The following is a 19,454-nucleotide window of genomic DNA, read 5'->3' on the forward strand; positions in this document are numbered from 1 at the left end:
TTTGTCAGTTAAATACATCCATATACTGTAAGTTAGCATTAGGGAAGGAAAAATAAATGTAAAAGGCCAAAAACATGTTACATAGTTGGATTATCTCTCTGTTTATAGTCCCACACATACCATTTAATGGTGAAGGACAATGCCAAATTCTTTACTAAGATAAATATTATGCTATATATATATATATATATATATATATAGTTTTGAATTAATTCTGTAGTGGATTGTTGTTGTAATCCTGTATGTACAGTACATTCAACATAATAAAAAGAGAATATTGTGAAAATGTATGCAATAGGCCAACCCTGAATTCTGGAAAGTATCCATAGATATCATTAATTTTGAAAAGCACTGTGCATTTCTTTCAGTAAAAACCTTCACTGGCTGTATTTCCTCACAGTCTCTCGTAGTCTTTTGATTGAATTCATCACATACTATATTGTAATCTCATTTGGTTAGCTTTTATGCAGCTTTATTTAGCAAAGTCGTAAGAAGGCAATGGTAAAAACGACTAAAAAGAAAAGATTACAGGCAAAAAAAAGAGGCTGTGATTGTTCAAGCCATCAGTTCTACAGAGAAAGTTGAAGAACTTCTCTACCTTTTTGGAATCAACTCAGCTTGGGCGATGAAAGCTCCTCCCAAAGGCCCAGGTTTAACCAGAAGAGGAGGATGATGGCGATGATGATAAGGATGATGAAGACGAAGGGGGAGGCTGATGCTCCTCACCTCCATCAAGTGCAGTTATCCTTGCCCCTGATGATGATGATGATGATAATGATTTAATCTCCTTCTCTTTCCTGCTTCCAGTGCAGACGGACCTCTGGGCTGGTTTGAACTGCCAAGTAACCTTGGTTGTTGACGACTGCTCAGCTGCTGTCATTGGCGTCACTGTTGCTGCAGCAGGTGCATTGGCCAAGTTTGCCTTCCTTGCTTTGCTGTCTTGGTCTTGTTCAATGAAGGGCTCGTCTGGCACCTCAGGTTCTGTGGTTTCTCCAAATGAGTCCCAACGAGGCTCTGCTGGCAGCCTTTTGGCTAACCCGGCAGATTTACCCCCTGCAGCAGCAACTCTTGAGGGGCGACTGGCACCCGAATCGGACAGATCCGAGTCCCAATCACTGTCACCTCCCACTGAACCGCAACCCAAAACAGACTCATCCACAGGGTCAGAACCAGAACTTTCAGAGTCTGACTCCCTGGAAAGAAAGACACACACATAAATTTGTATTAAGGATACGGGTCATTTTCATATAATTTTATCAATGACGGTAAAATCATGGCCCACTGTTTTTATTTTATAATTTTATTGATATGAGTATTTGAGCAGCACGGTTGGCGATTGGTTAAATGGTAGATGGACTGCACTTATATAGCGTTTTATCTCCACCATCACACTACCCAAAGCCTCACATTCATACACCAATGGGCAACTGCTGCCATGCCAGGTGCTGTCAGGCCCACTGGGAGAAAATTAGGGAAGACAAAGCACTATAATTATTTGAAGCATTCAAATACATCAAACAAGTTGTCCTAGATCTGACTGGTATCTGCGGGGTCTTTTCCAGAATAAATCAGACCCCAATGGAGATCAGGCATTTTTTATCCTTGTAATTACAAGGGACAGAAAGTTGGTCAAAGAAATATGGCACAAAAAAAGTAGAACTACAAACTTAGTGAAGATAAAATGTGAATCTATCAAACCATTGTCTCATTACAGATTCTTCCAAAAGTTCAGACAACCTCTATGTCTACTAAGAAAAGGTACATAAATGAGAGCACCGCCACTAGGTTTATGGAGACTATTGCTGTGCCACAAAGTGTGAATGCTGACACAGTTGATGAATTTTTGGATAATTCCATAAGTAAAATCTCAAATGTCATGAATGCTGTCGCTCCTATTAAAACTAAAGCAATCTTGAGGCGACCTAGAACACCGTGGAGGAGCACAATAATGGTAAAGACGTCTTAACCAAAGTGTAGGAAAGCAGAACGTAAGTGGAGAAAAAGTAACCTCCAAATTGACTATGACCTCTACAGACAAAGTATTTGTAATTTTAACTAAGAGTTAGTCAGAGCTAGACAGCAACACTTCTGAAATCATCAGTAAGAACTTCAACAATACTCACATTCTGTTTGCTGTGGTTGACAAGCTTTTGATACGGTAGATCATAATATACTGCTGAAAAGGTTGTAAACGTGGGTAGGACTAAATGGAACAGTCCTTAAATAGTTCAGGTCCTACCTGGAGGAAAGTAGTTAATTTGTAACCATTGGAAGTGTTCAATCTCATCGAATGGCAATGACCTTTGGGGTCCCTCAAGGGTGAGTTCTTGAACCCGTCCTGTTCAGCCTGTATATGCTACCCTTGGGTCAAATTCTTCAGAACTTAAATTTTGACTACCAGAGCTATGCAGATAACACACATTTATATCTAGCAGTGGTTCCAGATGACTACAGTTCAAATGAGGTGGTGTGTCACTGTCTAAAACAGATAAATAACTGGATGAGCCAAAATCTTCTTCAATTAAACCACAGCAAAACTGAGATAATTGTTTTTGGCAACAAAGAGAATTGCTGGTAGTAAATACCTGGAGTCACTCTCTTTGAAAACCAAAGACCAAGTCCGAAACCTTGGTGTTCTGATAGATTCCGACCTGAGTTTCAACAGTCATATCAAATCAATTACTAAAACTGCCTTTTACCATCTGAAGAACATATCCAGAGTGAAGACTTGCATGTATCAAGCAGACCAGGAAAAGCTCATCCATGCTTTTATCTCAAGTAGACTTGACTATTGTAATGGTCTTCTGACTGGACTCCCTAAAAAGAGCATTAAACAGCTGCAGCTCATTCAGAATACTGCAGCTCGGGCTCTGACCAGAACAAAGAGGTCAGAGCATATTACTCTAATTCTAAAGTCTTTACACTGGCTTCCAGGCCGCTTTAGAATAGATTTTAAAGTTCTGCTACTGGTTTATAAATCACTAAACGGTTTAGGTCCTGAATACATGAATGAAATGCTAATGGTAAATAAACCCAGTAGGGCTCTGAGATCGACAGACTCAGGTCAAATAGTGGACCACAGAGTCCAAAGCAAATTTGGTGATGCAGCATTTAGCTATTATGTTGCACACAAATGGAATACGTTGCCAAAAGAAGTGATGTCAGCCCCAAGTGTGCATGTTTTTAAGTCCAGGTTAAAACTCTTCTTTTTTCCCCCATTCCTTTTAGAGCATTTCCACTTTTAAAAGATATTTCTTGCACTGTACGCTGTTTTAATTGTATTTTAATTATTTTTCTCTTTGTTTTAAATGTTTACACGGTCTTTTTTTTCTTTGTTTTTAAATGCTTTTAATCATGGAAGGCACATTGAGTTACCTTGTGTATGAAATGCGCACTATAAATGAATTTGCTTTGCTTTGCTACACTGTAGCTAAATAAACAAAACGCAAAGGTACTTATTTGACTGTAAAATGGGATTGGTGTAACACCATGTGCAAAGCCTCTTTGGATGTATTGTACAACCTCAATTCCAATGAAGTTGGGACGTTGTGTTAAACATGAATAAAAACAGAATACAATAATTTGCAAATCATGTTCAACCTATATTTCATTGAATACACTACAAAGACAAGCTATTTAATGTTCAAACTGATAAACTATTGTTTTTAGCAAATAATCATTAACTTTGAATTTTATGGCAACAACACGTTCCAAAAAGTTGGGACAGGGTCATGTTTACCAATGTGTTGCATCACCTTTTCTTTTAACAACATTCAATAAACGTTTGGGAACTGAGGACACTAATTGTTGAAACTTTGTAGGTGGAATTCTTTCCCATTCTTGCTTGATGTACAGCTTCAGCTGTTCAACAGTCCGGGGTCTCCCTTGTCGTATTTTACGCTTCATAATACGCCACACATTTTCAATGGGAGACAGGTCTGGATTGCAGGCAGGCCAGTCTAGTACCCGCACTCTTTTACTACGAAGCCACGCTGTTGTAACACATGCAGAATGTGGTTTGCCATTGTCTTGCAGAAATAAGCAGGGGCGTTCATGAAAAAGATGTTGCTTGGATGGCAGCATATGTTTCTCCAAAACCTGTATGTACCTTTCAGCATTAATGGTGGCTTCAGAGATGTGTAAGTTACCCATGCCATTGGCACTAACACAGCCCCATACCATCACAGATGCTGGCTTTTGAACTTTACTGATGCTGGCTTTTGAACTGACATTGGTTTTCTGAAATGTTCCTGGGCCAATGTGGTGATATCCTTTACACATTGATGTCGGTTTTTGATGCAGTGCTGCCTGAGGGATCGAAGGTCACGGGCATTCAATGTTGGTTTTGGGCCTTGTCGCTTACATGCAGTGATTTCTCCAGATTCTCTAAACCTTTTGATGATATTATGGATCGTAGATGATGAAATCCCTAAATTCCTTGCAATTGTACGTTGAGGAACATTGTCCTTAAACTGTTTGACTATTTTCTCCCACACTTGTGAACCTCTTGTGAAGAGGTGAACCTCACTCCATCTTTGCTTGTGAATGACTAAGGAATTCAGGTAAGCTGCTTTTATAGCCAATCATGGCACCCACCTGTTCCCAATTAGCCTGTTCACCTGTGGGATGTTCCAAACAGGTGTTTGATGAGCATTCCTCAACTTTCTCAGTCTTTTCTTCCACCTGTCCTAGCTTTTTTGGAACGTGTTGCAGACATAAAATTCTAAGTTAATGATTATTTGCTAAAAACAATAAAGTTTATCAATTTGAACATTAAATATCTTGTCTTTGTAGTTTATTCAATTAAATATAGGTTGAACATGATTTGCAAATCATTGAATTCTGTTTTTATTTATGTTGAACACAACATCATTGGAATTGGGGTTGTACAACCAGTAACAATTCAGCATTAAAGCTAGAGCCCCACCAGATCCAGCAGAATACAATGCTTTTCTTTCCAATCCAGAATTTATTTTATGATTTTGAATACAGCGAAGTGTGTAAAAAGGGATTTAAGTGATGAAATTGCTGTTGTTGTTTCATATAATCCTTAGTGGTGCTTTTGATTTAATGTCATTATTTCTGGCTTCCTGTTCAAGGGGCATGACATGACATTTATTTCTGTTAACACAATCAACACAGTCAATAAAACAACTATTAACAAAGGAGTTGAAGGGAAACTATAGCGGATACAAAAAAAATCTACACATCCTTGTTGAAATGGCAGGTTTTTGTGGTATACGACAATGAGACCAAGATACATCATTTCAAAACATTTTTCCACTATACTCTAAATTAACCTATAATCTGAACAACTCAATTGAAAAACTGAGAAAAAAATGAGAGGGGAAACAGGAAATAAAAAATAAAAAAACAACTACAATAATGTTGTCATGAACTGTGGCCTGCAGTTCCCTCGTTGAAACTTGGGTGGCGCTTTGCGCCCCTGTCTCCCTCTCTCTTTTTCCCTCTCTCTCCCAGTAATCAGCACCACCTCGGCCGCTCACCTGTTGTCAATCAGCCTTCATCATCACCTGCATTTAAGCCTGCCAGATCCAAGACTCCACGACCAGTAGCGTTCACCCGTGAACTAAAGAAAGTCTCGATCACCCCGTTCAAGGCAGGGAAGCCACTGGCCGCCTCCTTTTACTCACTCAGGGCTCTAGTTCCGTGGCTTCTTACTGTGGAATTCAGTTGAGTTCAGTTCTCTCACAGCGGGACCCCAATTCCCAAATACTTCATCCCTGTGCTTTCCCCCCCCCCCCCCCCCCCCCCCCATCGTCTATCCCCTGCTAAACGGAATTATGACTTTGGCAACCGAAAGCTGCTGGCCATCATTTGGGCATTGGAGGAGTGGATTCATTGGCTGGAGGGGAGTGATTCTCCGTTTGTCATCTGGACCGATAACAAAAACCATGCCTACGTCCGTTCCGCCAAACGTCTTAACCCCCGACAAGCTCGCTGGGCCCTCTTCCAGAGCCGATTCAACTTCAGCCTCTCCTTCTGCCCTGTCTCGTATGGACTCATCCCCCTTCACCCCTGCAGAACCAGAACCCATCCTCCCTTCCTCGTGCTTCGTTGGAGCAGGCACTTGGAAAATCGAACAGGTAGATAAAGAGGCTCAGAAGACCGACCTAGATCCCAAGACCGGACCTCCTAACAGACTGTTCAAATCCGATTCCGCACGCTCTGACTTCCTCCAGTGAGCCCATAACTCCCAGCTCACCTGTCGTCCTGGCATCACCCGTACCATCCATTTTATCCAGCAACTCTTCTGGTGGCCCAGCCTAGTCAAAGACACCCGAGAGTTTGTCCTAGCCTGCTCCGTCTGTGCCCGAGGCAAGGCTTCTCATCAACCCCCAGCTGGTCTGCTGCACCCCTTACCCATTCCGAGTCCCCCTTGGTCCTTTATCTCCCTGGACTTCTTCACCGGCCTACCCCCATCAGAAGATAACACCGTCATCCTCACCATTATTGACCTCCTTATAAATAACGTCTTCAAACTCCACGGAATCCCCATCGACATCGTGTCGGACCAAGGTCCTCAGTTCTCCTCCCTAGTTTGGAAGGAGTTCTGTAAAGTGGTGGGCGCAGCAGTCAGCCTGTCTTTCGGATAACGTCCAATGGCCAGACGGAGCGGGCAAATCAGTCGGCCCTTCGCTGCGTTGCCGCACACAACCCCACCTCCTGGCGTACATTCCTCCCCTGGATAGAATATGCCCAGAGCTCCCTCACCAGCTCCGCCACTGGTATGTCCAGGTTCATGGCTTATTACGATTTCCAACCTCCATTATGTAGGGAACAGGAGCATGCGGTGGCGGTTCCCGCGGTAAGGGATCACCTGCAAAGGGTCCAGTCCATTTGGAAGGACGTCAGGGCGGCCTTAACCCGGTCTGCTGAGAGAAATATACGGCTTGCGGACCTTCATCGCTCCCCTACGCCTGAGTACAAGGTGGGTCAGACGGTGTGGCTTTCCTCCCGTGACCTCCCACTCCAGACTGAATCCTGTAAACTCACTCCACGCTTTATTGTTTTTTTCCCGATCACTAAAATCATCAATCCCACGTCAGTTCAACTAAAACTTCCACAAGCTCTTAAGATTCATCTGGCGTTCCATGTCTCACTATTCAAGCCTGTCTCCACCTGCGCGCTTAGCCAGGAGGCATCCATTGAGAGGGGGGTACTGTCATGAGCTCTGCCCTGCAGTTCCCTTGTTGGAGCTTGGGTGGCGCTTTGCGCCCCTCTCTTTCTTCCTCTCTTTCTCTCTCTTCCCAGTAATCAACACCACCTTGGCTGCGCACCTGTTGTCAATCAGCCTTCATCATCACCTGCATTTAAGCCTGCCAGATCCAAGACTCCACTGCTAGAGTATTAACGTTCACCCGTGGTACACCGGCTCGCAACTTACACGTAAGCTATGCGCGTAAATAAATGCCCCTTAAATATCAAAACACTTTGGGTGGAATTGATGACGGAGTGTTTTTTTTTTTGTTTTAATGTGAATGAAGGAGAAAAATGGGCTATAGCAAAAAGGGTACTTTTTTCATCCAGAGCAAAAAGGGGTGGGGTCTCTGTGTGCACGTGCCTGATGGCTGATATATGTCAGAGATTTGAACTGTTATCTCACCACAACTGAAGCCCATGATTTTCATTTTCACCAAGTCTACTAAATGTTCACACCTGACCAAAAGAACCACATCAAGGGGAAAAAAGAACCATGATTTGATTATCGAAAGGGTGCTTGTTTGAACACACCCTAAGGATAAAATAAAAAAAAAAAAAAAAAAATTAAAAAAAAAAATAAAATTAAAATAAAAAATAAAAAAAAAAAAATAAACATACCTGCCACTGTATGACGTAGATCCTTCTGGGCCTAAGAGAAGGCAAGCTGGAGCAGCTAGGTATACAAAGCTGTCAGTGCACAAAAAATCTCCTTCTTCTGGTTTACGGGGGGCAAGGTGAGATGGCCTGGCATCCGGTTCCAAGTTGGACTGGTCCAAGTGTGGTTTCCTGTGGTCAAAGTGTTGGCGTATGCGCTCTTGCTTTATGTCATGAGCTGAGTAATCTGTAACTGTGGAGATCTCTCCATGTGGGCCAGGTCTTGCAGACACAGCAAGATATACAAAGCTATCTGGTTGGGCGAATGGATCTATGTCACCACAGTCCAGTCCTGAGCTTCTAATTGGCTTATGATAAGGATCAATAAGATGTTTGATGGTCTGCTTCAAGGGAGATGGCGGAAGAAGGGGGTCATTTCCCATTATGGTAACTTTTCTTCTCGGTGGCATTGCTTCACACTGACTTGTTTCTGTATGGTCCAGTGTGGACTTATAAGTTGAAAATAGTCCTCCTTTTTCATGTTTCCATCCATCCCCATGTTTCCCTCTAATTTCCTCTCCCCCTGCTGAGCCACAAATATCCCCCTCTCTTTCCTTATTTCCTTCCACGTCTTCATGAGGGGTTGTGCTGAGCAGTGAGGGGTAGCACCACTGGAGTTCAGCGCTCTCCTCTCGGCCCCATTCCTTTAAACCTCCATCATCCCCGTCCTTCTCCAATGATGTGTTGCTGCTGCCTAGGTCGGAGCCACTGACTGGCTGGTCGCTGTCAGAGCCATCCCCCTCCTGGCTCTGATTGGATAACGAGAGAAAGACACCACTGGAGTCAGATTCCAGCGTTAGGTTGGAGTCTGGAGAGCTGTCCTCTTTATTGGGGCTGGAAGAAAGATTGTAAAATTGCTTATCACCACTATGACATTAAATTTGGCCAACCGTTTTTTGTTCATTGTTATTCCCTTTATTCCTGTTACAATCTGTGTATCGTTCCACAGTACATCCAAAGATTGAATTTAATTCCTTCAAAACCCTATTGTACTCCTGTTATTTAAAAGAAATATCATGGGTGAATATTAAAGATGTTCCCATTTAAAAAAAAAAAAGGGAAAATTAAACACAAAAGCTCAATGGTATACATTTTAAGTAAGTTGGAAATTGTCATCTAAATCTCCATCCATCCATCCATTGTCTTATCCTCACAAGGGTCGCGGGAGTGCTGGAGCCTATCTCCGCTATCAACGAGCAGGAGGCGGGGTACACCCTGAACTGGTTGCCAGCCAATTGCAGGGTACATATAAACAAAAATACATTCACACCTATGGGCAATTTAGAGACGTCAATGAACCTAGTGTGCATGTCTTTTGGGATGTGGGAGGAAACCGGAGTACCCAGAGAAACTCCACACAGGCGGGGCCTGGAATTGAACCCCGGTCCTCAGAACTGTGAGGCAGACGTGCTAACCAGTCGCTCACCTTGCTGCTGATTGAAATCTGAAATGTTCTATTCATATGTACACTAAAAAAGAAATACAAGACTGAAATAGTAATTTTGCGAGAAGAGTTAGAGCAATAATAATTATGATTATGAGCATGAACATAAATCTGCATTAAGAGGATTACTGAATGCTTGTCATGTTACAATAAATACGTCTTTAGTATTTGATCAAATGATCAGTGTTTTGGCACATCAATACATTCATCAGTGTGATCAGTTTAATTTGTGACAGTTTGCTGGAAAAAACAGAGTGAAATCACCTCATTTGTTTGGTTTGTTTGAAGATTTTAACAGACGTCTTTTTACAATAAATATCAAATCATATTAGTTGATGAATAGCTCAAGAAACAGCGCTGCTTGTCTCAAGAAAGAACCCTCAAATATAATTATTAGTTATGGATAGAACATACAGTAAATAGTAAACAGGACATTTCAAAACATGGCAGCTTAGTCCACTGTGAACTACTAAACAGTTAAATCAGATGTCGCTCAATTAATGGACAAACCCAATTCCAATGAAGTTGGGACGTTGTGTTAAACATAACGTTTCTGGGTGTTGTTGATAAATGGCTTTTGCTTTGCATCGTAGAGTTACAAGTTGGACTTACGGATGTAGCGCCGAACTGTATTTACTGACATTGGTTTTCTGAAGTGTTCCTGAGCCCATGTGGTGATATCCTTTACACATTGATGTCGGTTTTCGATGCAGTGCCGCCTGAGGGATCGAAGGTCACTGGCATTCAATGTTGGTTTTGGTCTTGCCGCTGACATCCAGTGATTTTTCCAGATTCTCTGAACCTTTTGATGATATTATGGAGCGTAGATGATGAAATCCCTAAATTCCTTGCAATTGTATGTTGAGGAACATTGTCCTTAAACTGTTTAACTATTTTCTCACGCACTTGTTCGCAAAGAGGTGAACCTCGCCCCATCTTTGCTAGTGAATGACTGAGCAATTCAGGGAAGTTCCTTTTATACCCAATTATGGGACCCACCTGTTCCCACCTAGCCTGTTCACCTGTGGGATGTTCCAAACAGGTATTTGATGAGCATTCCTCAACTTTCTCAGTCTTTTTTGCCACCTGTCCCAGCTTTTTTGGAATGTGTTGCAGCCATAAAATTCTAAGTTAATGATTATTTGCTAAAAACAATCAAGTTGATCAGTTTGACCATTAAATATCTTGTCTTTGTAGTGTGTTCAATGAAATATAGATCGGGCATGATTTGCAAATCATTGTTTTCTGTTTTTATTTATGTTTAACACAACGTCCCAACTTCATTGGAATTGGGGTTGTACATGTATTGTATTACAAATGACTGTGTCACATTGACACTGACACTAACCTTGTGCCCACTGTGGTGGTGCCAGCAGGAGATTTTAATGACCACCCGGCAGTATCTTTGTCTTTGTCATTAACTGGTAATACCATGGCACTGAACTCAAGACTGACCTGGGACCTGCTCCCCACTCCTAGAAAACAGCACAAATATAATTCAATGAAACAAGAGCAACAGGAGAAATAATCGATGTGGTCTAATCCACTTGTGATCTATTTTTTGGATACTGTATTTTATCAAAGTGCAGTATTACATGGAAATTTCTAACATTTGTGTGTTCCTGAAATGGGATCTATATACTGATGAGAAATAAATAATTCCTTGGGGCTAATACAACTCAATGTTCTGTGACAAGGAGTTTATTTAAATTACTGACATCATCAATCCAAAATATTGATGCAAGACTCATAAAAATCTGGAGTAATCTCCTCAAACAAAAGGAGCAGTATGAACACCAATATTGATTCTACTTTACTCTAGATGTACCGTATTAAAAATTATGCCATTTTATGCAATGTTTTTTTTTTTTTTAATTTCTGGAAGAAAAAAAATGACAGTATATATTTTACATTTTTAAGGAAACTTTTGCAGAATCATTGATGACTCTATATTAGGCATGTGTATGCGATAACACAACAGTTATTTCTTTCTCTGTATGTCAAAGAACAGATTCAGATCCCAAATAAATAATTAGATTTTAGAACAAGAATTAAACAAGATGTATTTAATTTCAGTAGACAAAAATGCTCCTCAATAATGTCAAGGAGACCAATAAAGCTGGCATCTAGAATATGAGACGCCATGTTGGTTTGAACTATCATTCATTGGCTTACTAACAAATCAAAACTAGTTGGGTAAATTAGCCACTAAACAATTAATTACTATTATTGCAACATAAAATAGGAATGAGATATTTTAAAACTTTTGAAATCATATACAATCTTCTTCTGCTTCGTTTCCTTTGGGCTTGTCCCGTTAGGGGTCGCCACAGCGCGTCATCCTTTTCCATGTAAGCCTATCTCCTGCATCCTCCTCTCGAACACCAACTGCCCTCATGTCTTCCCTCACGACATCCATCAACCTTCTCTTTGGTCTTCCTCTCGCTCTCTTGCCTGGCAGCTCCATCCTCATCATCCTTCTACCAATTTACTCACTATTTCTTCTCTGGACGTGTCCAAACCATCGAAGTCTGCTTTCTCTAACTTTGTCTCCAAAACATCGAACCTCGGCTGTCCCTCTGATGAGCTCATTTCTAATTTTATCCAACCTGGTCACTCCGAGAGCAAACCTCAACATCTCTCATTCATGCACATATATTCTGTTTTACTTCGGCTAATCTTCATTCCTATTCTTTCCAGTGCATGCCTCCATCTTTCTCACTGTTCCTCCAGCTGTTCCCTGGTTTCACTGCAGATCACAATGTCATCTGCAAACATCATGGTCCACGGGGATTCCAGTCTATCCTCATCTGTCAGCCTATCCATCACCACTGCAAAAAGGAAGGGGCTCAGGGCTGATCCCTGATGCAGTCCCACGTCCACCTTAAATTCGTCTGTCACACCTACAGCAAATTATATACAATACTGTAGTTAAATGTTGGCGTTTATCGTAACATTTTTTAGAAAGCTTTTACAGGAGAGTCACAGGTCCTAATGGTCCATTCCTCTACCAGAAACATGCACATATTGAACATTATTAAAAGATTTGACGTACAACATACTGAGGTGACGAGCAAAAACAAACTGCTTATATAAATAAAAGCAAGCTTATATACAGTAAATATAAGCAATGTTGTGTTATTATTAGGTATTTAATCAATCATATAAGGCATATATGTCAAACTCAGGCCCGGGGGCCAAATTTGGACCACAATGCAATTATATTTGGCCTGCAAGACCATATTAAATGTGTATTAGAGCTGGCCCGCCAGTATATAGCACATGCGCCACTAATATTATAAATCCCAGAATACTTTGCTAGTGTGTTGGCCCATCCGTCTAGACCGGCGAGCGCACCTTCCCTTTCTGTTCCAGTCATTAGCACCTTTGCTACCAGTCCCCTCAAGCAAATGTACACTTCCCATTCTCAAAAATGGCCAAATGAAAGATGGAAAACTGTTAAATTCCAAGACAGGTGGGGAAGCAGATTAAAAGACAGAACTGTTTGTCGTGTGCAGAGCAAACGTGGCTCTTACAAAGAATATAACATAATTGAATTTTATTTATAATTACCTTTATCAACTCCTAGGCAGGGACCATTAATAGTTTGAGGTTTGGATTTTTATTGAAGGACATTCTTATTTTTTGGGTTGAAAAAAGATTTACATCAAAAAGAAAGGTAGTTGGAGATAGATAAATAGAAGATAGAGACACAGAAGAATTCATGTTATCTATTTAAAAACAAAACAACAAACAAATACCACTGATGTCTTTTAACGCAAATTTGATTTAACTTGTTTATAATGTTAAATATTGTTCATTCCACATTTAGTGTTTAAGCAAAATTTAACTTTGTTGTCAATGATAAACTTTAACGCTACATTTCTGCAGAAAAGGGAAACATGAACATCGCAGTGATTTTTCATTAAATATTGAGTTTGGCCCGCGACGTTGTCCCAATTTTTTATTTTGGCCCACCGTGAATTTGAGTTTGACAACCCTGACATAAGGGAACCCTTACAAGGGGACGTGGTTGTAAAACAAAAGTGACACCTGTGCTGGCCAGGACGATAGTGAGGGAGATGAAACATAATCCAAGCATCACCACTTGGTGAATCTGGGCTATGCTGGTGGCAATGTCTCAAGGCAGACTAAGAGTAAGATTTCTGGTCTCCTGTTTTCTAGTCAGACGAAACAAAAATTGAATTGTTTGACCACAGTGATGTATCCTTTATTCGACGTAAAAAAGGGAATGCCTTAAACCCTAAGAACAGCGTCCCCACTGTCACAGTCACTGGTGGTGGGAACCTTAATCTTTGGGGGTGTTTTTCAACCAGTTGACCGGGAAACCTAATCACAGAGAACGGCACCATGAAAAGAAGCAATACTTGAAGATTCTCAACAATAACATCAGGCAGTCTGCAGAGAAACTTGGCTTTGCGCACCAGTGGACATTTCATCACAACAGCAACCCAAAACACATTGCAAAAGTGGTGAAGAAATGGTTAGTGGACAAAACCTTTTTTTTCCCCCAGTGGCCCAGCCAGAATCCTGACTGGAATCCAACGGATAATCTTTGGAGGGAGCTAAAGATCGGGGTGATGGTGAGGAGACCCTGCAACATGAAAGTGTTGGAGCTCCTTGCTAAAGATGAATGGGCCAAACTATTAGTGGATACATGCAAAAACCTATTCAGCAATTATAGAAAGTGTTTGATTGCTGTAATCGCCGATAGAGAACGGTATGGATAATTCTGGACATGTCACTTTTACTTCAAATGTATATAAAATATGATAAATATTTTTTCCCCCACAATGATGACTCTTGTACATCGTCTTATTAACTTCTGGGAGATACCTATGTTATTTCCAAACCAGAAAAAAACTTTTTGGGATCATGGTCAACTAAAACAATATTAAAATAGAGCATCAGACCTTCAGCTGGTTACTTGATGCTAGTTAGTATACTGTATGTTAATCAGGTTGACTATTAAATCACCTTTGTCATAGCCCTAATTTAGACGTTGGCAAAACCACAACCTGCAGGCCACATTGGGCCAGAGTCGCTGACTGGCCCTAGCAGTGTTCATGAAGTCAAAATTAAATGTAAAATATGCTCTGTTTTTACTTCGAATGGTGTGCTTTTATTTTGACATCGTGTCGACGGTACAAGCGAGCAAGCGCAACGACTTGTGTTTACAATATTTCCATCTTAACACATTTTCGCAAAATCTTGTGACTTTTCAGGCCCCTCTTGCGACTATTTCAAAAAAAAAAAAAAAAAAAAAAAAAAAAAGAAAGACTAGCGAAAATGCAAAGAGTGGTCCAATGTAAGCAATATTCTCATTTCCTACAGAGTGCAGGGAATAGGTCCAGGGGGATTTGCCCAAATAATAGGCATATGAACTGTTTTAAACCAGTGATTCTCAACTGGTGGATCCGGATCCAAAAGTGGGTTGCGGACTTATTATGGGTGTGTCGCTGACAGCGGAAGCCCAGACTTTCCTCTCCCCAGCCACTTCATCCAGATGTTCCGGGAGGATCCTGAGTTGTTCCCAGGACAGCCAGGAGACCAAGGGTTCTATTTCCGTGACCGGCGTAAATACGGTGCGGCGGGCGACGTAAATCTGGGTGGGGGCAGGTTAGATCAGGTTTTCGTAATTTCATAGACCAGCGCACCCCGGCATATTTAAAAAAGGGCGGTTTGCTCCGCTGTGGGATTGAACACAGCCAACTTCATTCACTGCCACTCAAAGCGGCTTCACACATTCCCTTTAAATGCAGCGCAATGACAGTCTCGCATGGACACATCTCTGTACAGAAGAGGACAGAGCAATCCATCCGTGACTGGAGCATTGTCACTGCTCTTGGTCCATAAGCCAACAGAGAGCCAACGTGAGCGTGGTACCCTTATTCAATACAGATTGGCCGGGTGTTAACTGCTGGTAAATTAAATATGGCTGCAGATCTCATGCATCCATCCCCAACCCTGGTTGTTTGCATGCCACCCCCATACCTGCATGCCGGCAAGTGTGATGTTCTGATATAAATATAATAATAATAATGCATTTAATGAATCGATTTCTACAGTCATTCCGAGGGTTCAATGCCTGCTGTTCATTTCACTTCCACCACACAAATTGACGAAAATCGCATTCGACCAGCGCTCTACCTACTGGGCCAGACTTAGACATGGTCCCAGCGGGCGTAAATTGAGACCGACTTTCTGCCACCAAATTATCACTTGGTTGGGCGCATGTCAAAGGATATACCCTCACTGCGCTGAAACGCCCAGTTTGGCGTAGACTGGTCTGCCAAATTGGCAAAGACGCAGTGAGCCTTGCGCTTGCACGAAAATCAAGATAAGACAGAAATTGCAGCCTGCTGCAGCTGCAGCGTCTATGAAAATAGAGTCTATCGTCTCTCCAGTGTGTGTTAAATCATCCGGGGAGGCCAAGGGTGGACTGGCATACATGGAAACCAGGAATATTCCCAGTTGGCCAATGGGCCAATGCCTGCCACAAGACAAAGAAGCAAATGAAACAGAAAGCGGGGGAGGGGGGGGGGGGACATAGGGTGCATGTTGCTGCCCGGTCATTTGAGTAAGAAATAATTTCTCCGACTTGAAAGCAGACACACGATGGGTTTCAACGTGGTATCTAAACCAATCAGAGATAGTGAAGAGCGGGGACCCTCTGTCTGATTGGCCTTGTGCGCGTGCGTCTGGGTGTTTGCACGCGTGAAGGTGTGTGTGTGTGCGCGCGCGCGTGCGTACGAAATGCGGGTGCTAGCATACACGAAGCTAGGTTTTCTGACGGTGAGCCGGCCGTTGCAGTGACAGAAAATTGAGCGGCATAAATGGAATTAGGTCTAATCCCTAATGCCACCGCGGCGATGTGGGAACATTTTGGATTGGTATGTCTAATTTGTATGAAGTCGCAGCAAAGACAAGACAACTTAAAAACTCAAAGTGACAAAATTGATTTTAAACACAACCATCCCACCCAATTTCTTTAGCTGGGAACAAAAAAACATGGTGGGACATCTCTTGCTATCAGTTTGCATCTATGGACCCCTTTGCCCAACACTGCGAATACAAACGTGAATATGGAACATGTATGCTCACACTATGTACAGAAATTTGTGTTGCCGGCTGGCTGGCTTCCCTGCAAGCGCGCGTGAACTGGGCCAGTCTGTCCCTGACTGCCAGGCCACTTTTTCCCCCCAGTCCGCCCCTGCCCGGGGCCAGCCGTGAGCACACACTTTCAGGAGCACAGCTGGCGCTGGGGACGTGGTGGCAATGTGTCCTCCCATTTGAATCAATGACAGCATAATTCATTAGCATACTAAATTAGTAAAATATTAAATTAGTGAGTGAGCATAATTTTGGGGTGGTATTGTATGGATTTTACTGTGCAAGGGTATATGATAGCAATTTGAGGTAAAATATCAAATTGCACAAAGCACTGTTTGGTAACTCATGTAAAATGGCATTTGTTTTGCTTTTCGTGAAAATTAGTCATTTTGGAGGTGCGAGGATTCTGCCCAACAGCGTCGATATCAAACAATGTAGAAAAAAATCTTTCTCCATTCAGCAACACTCTAGAACTACAGTAGGCTATATATATTTGTGCCCGAACTAGTGTTGCAAATTAATTTACAAGAATGGATGAAAAATTAACATGGAGATACTGGAAATTTGATAAATGTCTTTAGGGAACCTAAATGTAAAACTACATAATGTGCATTGGTTAATAACAGCCAGATTGAAGGCAAACTCCCTTGAATTCTCCCTATCCTCCTCCATATTGCTATGTTTTGGGCCATTCTTGGACAAGCACAACATGCCCACATATACGCAGACAACTACTGATATACACTCCGCATACACAAACAGTAGATGCATATACGCTACTGACACAAGATCATATAGAAAAACACTGCAAGTACTGGTAAACACTTTTGTACTCCATATATACAAATAAGTTATGTGCAAATTTTTATTTTCGGATGTTTCATTGCTTAAAAAATTTGGTTTGGCATCAAAATTAAATATTTAAAAATTGTCAAAATATACTAATATACTAATTATTTGTAGTTTTATTTCTTACTGGATCGATATCGGAACATTTAAATCAATATCGAATCAAATCGCAACCCTAAAAAATCGATATCGAATCAAATTGCAACCTAAAGAATCGAAATCGAATAATGAGCTTCTCAACAATGCCCCAGCCCTCGTATCAAACATCCCTACTGTCACCCCATACAAATGTAATTTCAGCTCATATTATTATATATACAAAAACAAATTGATGGATAACTGGTTTTGAAACCGGAAGCCAGTAAAACTAAATTATGAAACTATTATTCAAATTATTTTACAATAGCTCAATGTTGTTAAAGGTGAAGACAATTTGCAATTTTGCAATTGTAGAAAGATACATGAAATCGATGCACATGATTTGCTTTCACAGGCCACATAAACTAATGTGGCGGGCCGGATCCTGCCCCGGGGCCTTCTGTTTGACGCGTTGAACTAAGTGAATGGGAATTCACCCAGTTCTTGCCATACAGTTAGTGTTGTGATTTTAAATCGAAAAGGGAAATCTGAAGAGATTTTTCAGTTTTGAAATTGTGCTACACCCTTCATTGAAATGCTAACATTTTCCTACCTAAAGTACTGTATGTGTACAGCGTATAGATAAAAATACATAGATCAAAGACTGCAGGTTCTGCCTACCTGTCGAGAAAGACCCTTTCTCTCTCTGTGGCCTGGGGTGTGTTTGGTACATGTCAGCCCGCTCCTTTTGAGACTCCAGCGGTGTTTGGTATAAATCCTTGGTGTCCCCATGGCTCTGAGACAGATCTAGGTGCTCCAAATCAGAATCCAGCTCTCTCGCTCTCCTCTCTAACTCTGTCAAGCTGAGCTCAGAGGCTGCAGAGGAGGGGGGATGGGAGCCTCCAAAGCCGACCGGGGGCCGAAGGAGAGGCCAACGTTGGAGAGAACCTGATAAAGAATCTGTGTCACCTCCTGCTGCTCCTTTCTCCCAGCCATCATCCCATATAGTGTTTACCATCTCGAGCACAGAATCCCAACTCTCCATCTCATGCTCCTCTCCAAAGGATTCTCTAATTCCTCCTTCCACCACACCTTCATGCTTTATGTGTGCCACCACCTCCACCGTTTGAGACTGTTCCTCTTGTTTTCTATCTTTAATAGTTCTCTTTTCCATTTTCTCGCAGATTATTTCATTATCCCTTTCTTCTAATACTTCTTTGATTTTGTTTCCACTTTCTTGAGCTTTTTGTTCTGAGCTCATTTTCATCTGGTCTTGTTTGACTTCTTCCACCAGTTGCTTCCCAGCTGTAGCCTTTGCCCTTACTACATTCTCTTTAATTTGATCATAGCTCTTGTCAATTTCCCCGACATGTTCTGTTCCCTCTTTCTCATCATTATTCTCAGTCTTATTGCCTTGTTTCTCCCTGGTCTTACATCTCCAGAGTTCTTCCTGGTCTCTGTAGACCCTCCAGTGCTCCAGGTTCTGCTCTTTCAGGGACGCTCTGCCCACTAAATTTGCTCCTTGTACTTCTTCTTGATGGGGGGGCTCTTTTAGTGAGCAGCGCCCTGTAAAAATTGTAAGATCTGTCGAAAGCGGGTTCTCTGAGTGATGGCCTGGACGGAAATGGAGATGGGAATGTGGGCGGCGCTTCTCTAAGGCAGAAATTACTGATGGAAGTGGTGGAAGGATGGGGAGGTTATGGATTGCACCACCTTGCCGAACAGTTCTCTTTCTAACCATGATTCGACGAGGCCAGGTGGACTCAATGCCTTCAGCTGGGCCTGTTGATTCTGCAAGACTTTTTCTAAGTCGTGGGCTAAGCACCCCAGGTCTCAACCCTGTGGCTGTACCGGGTCGAGACCTGGAACTGGACTTTGATGATTTGGACTTCTGGCTTTTGGATCCTTTTCCAACATGGCCTGATTTAATTTTTTCGATATCGAAAGGTGTTTTCAGAGCTTGCTCTTGAGGGGCAGTTTCATTTTTCTCCACAGCCTCTTCATTTACCTGAGTTTTAGCCATGCTGTTGTTGTTTTCTTTATTGGCAGTCTCATTGTTATTTTTAGTTTC

At 41.9% G+C, this 19,454-nt stretch overlaps 1 protein-coding gene across 1 annotated transcript; it reads right to left on the bottom strand.

Moving 5' to 3' along the window:
• Positions 1 to 216: 216 nt before the first annotated feature.
• Positions 217 to 19,162, bottom strand: LOC133412833 (uncharacterized). The gene is made up of 4 exons (XM_061696501.1): positions 18,065 to 19,162; positions 10,671 to 10,797; positions 7,843 to 8,712; positions 217 to 1,193 (listed from the first exon to the last, which is right to left on the bottom strand). Exons 1-4 carry the CDS (start codon positions 19,122 to 19,124, stop codon positions 653 to 655), a joined length of 2,598 nt encoding a protein of 865 aa, XP_061552485.1. The 5' UTR covers positions 19,125 to 19,162; the 3' UTR covers positions 217 to 652.
• Between the last annotated feature and the right edge of the window lie 292 nt (positions 19,163 to 19,454).

Source organism: Phycodurus eques, chromosome 14 (assembly GCF_024500275.1).
Source record: "Phycodurus eques isolate BA_2022a chromosome 14, UOR_Pequ_1.1, whole genome shotgun sequence".
NCBI lineage: Eukaryota > Metazoa > Chordata > Actinopteri > Syngnathiformes > Syngnathidae > Phycodurus > Phycodurus eques.

Bases quoted from the DNA above. Each gene is read 5' to 3' on its own strand.
- LOC133412833 (XM_061696501.1), bottom strand. From the start codon at position 19,124: ATGGTTAGAAAGAGAACTGTTCGGCAAGGTGGTGCAATCCATAACCTC. The intron at 10,798-18,064 runs GTAGGCAGAACC...GCTGTTTTCTAG, and splicing joins GAAAGGGTCTTTCTCGACAG to GAGTGGGGAGCAGGTCCCAG. The intron at 1,194-7,842 runs GTATGTTTATTT...CTTTCTTTCCAG, and splicing joins TCTACGTCATACAGTGGCAG to GGAGTCAGACTCTGAAAGTT.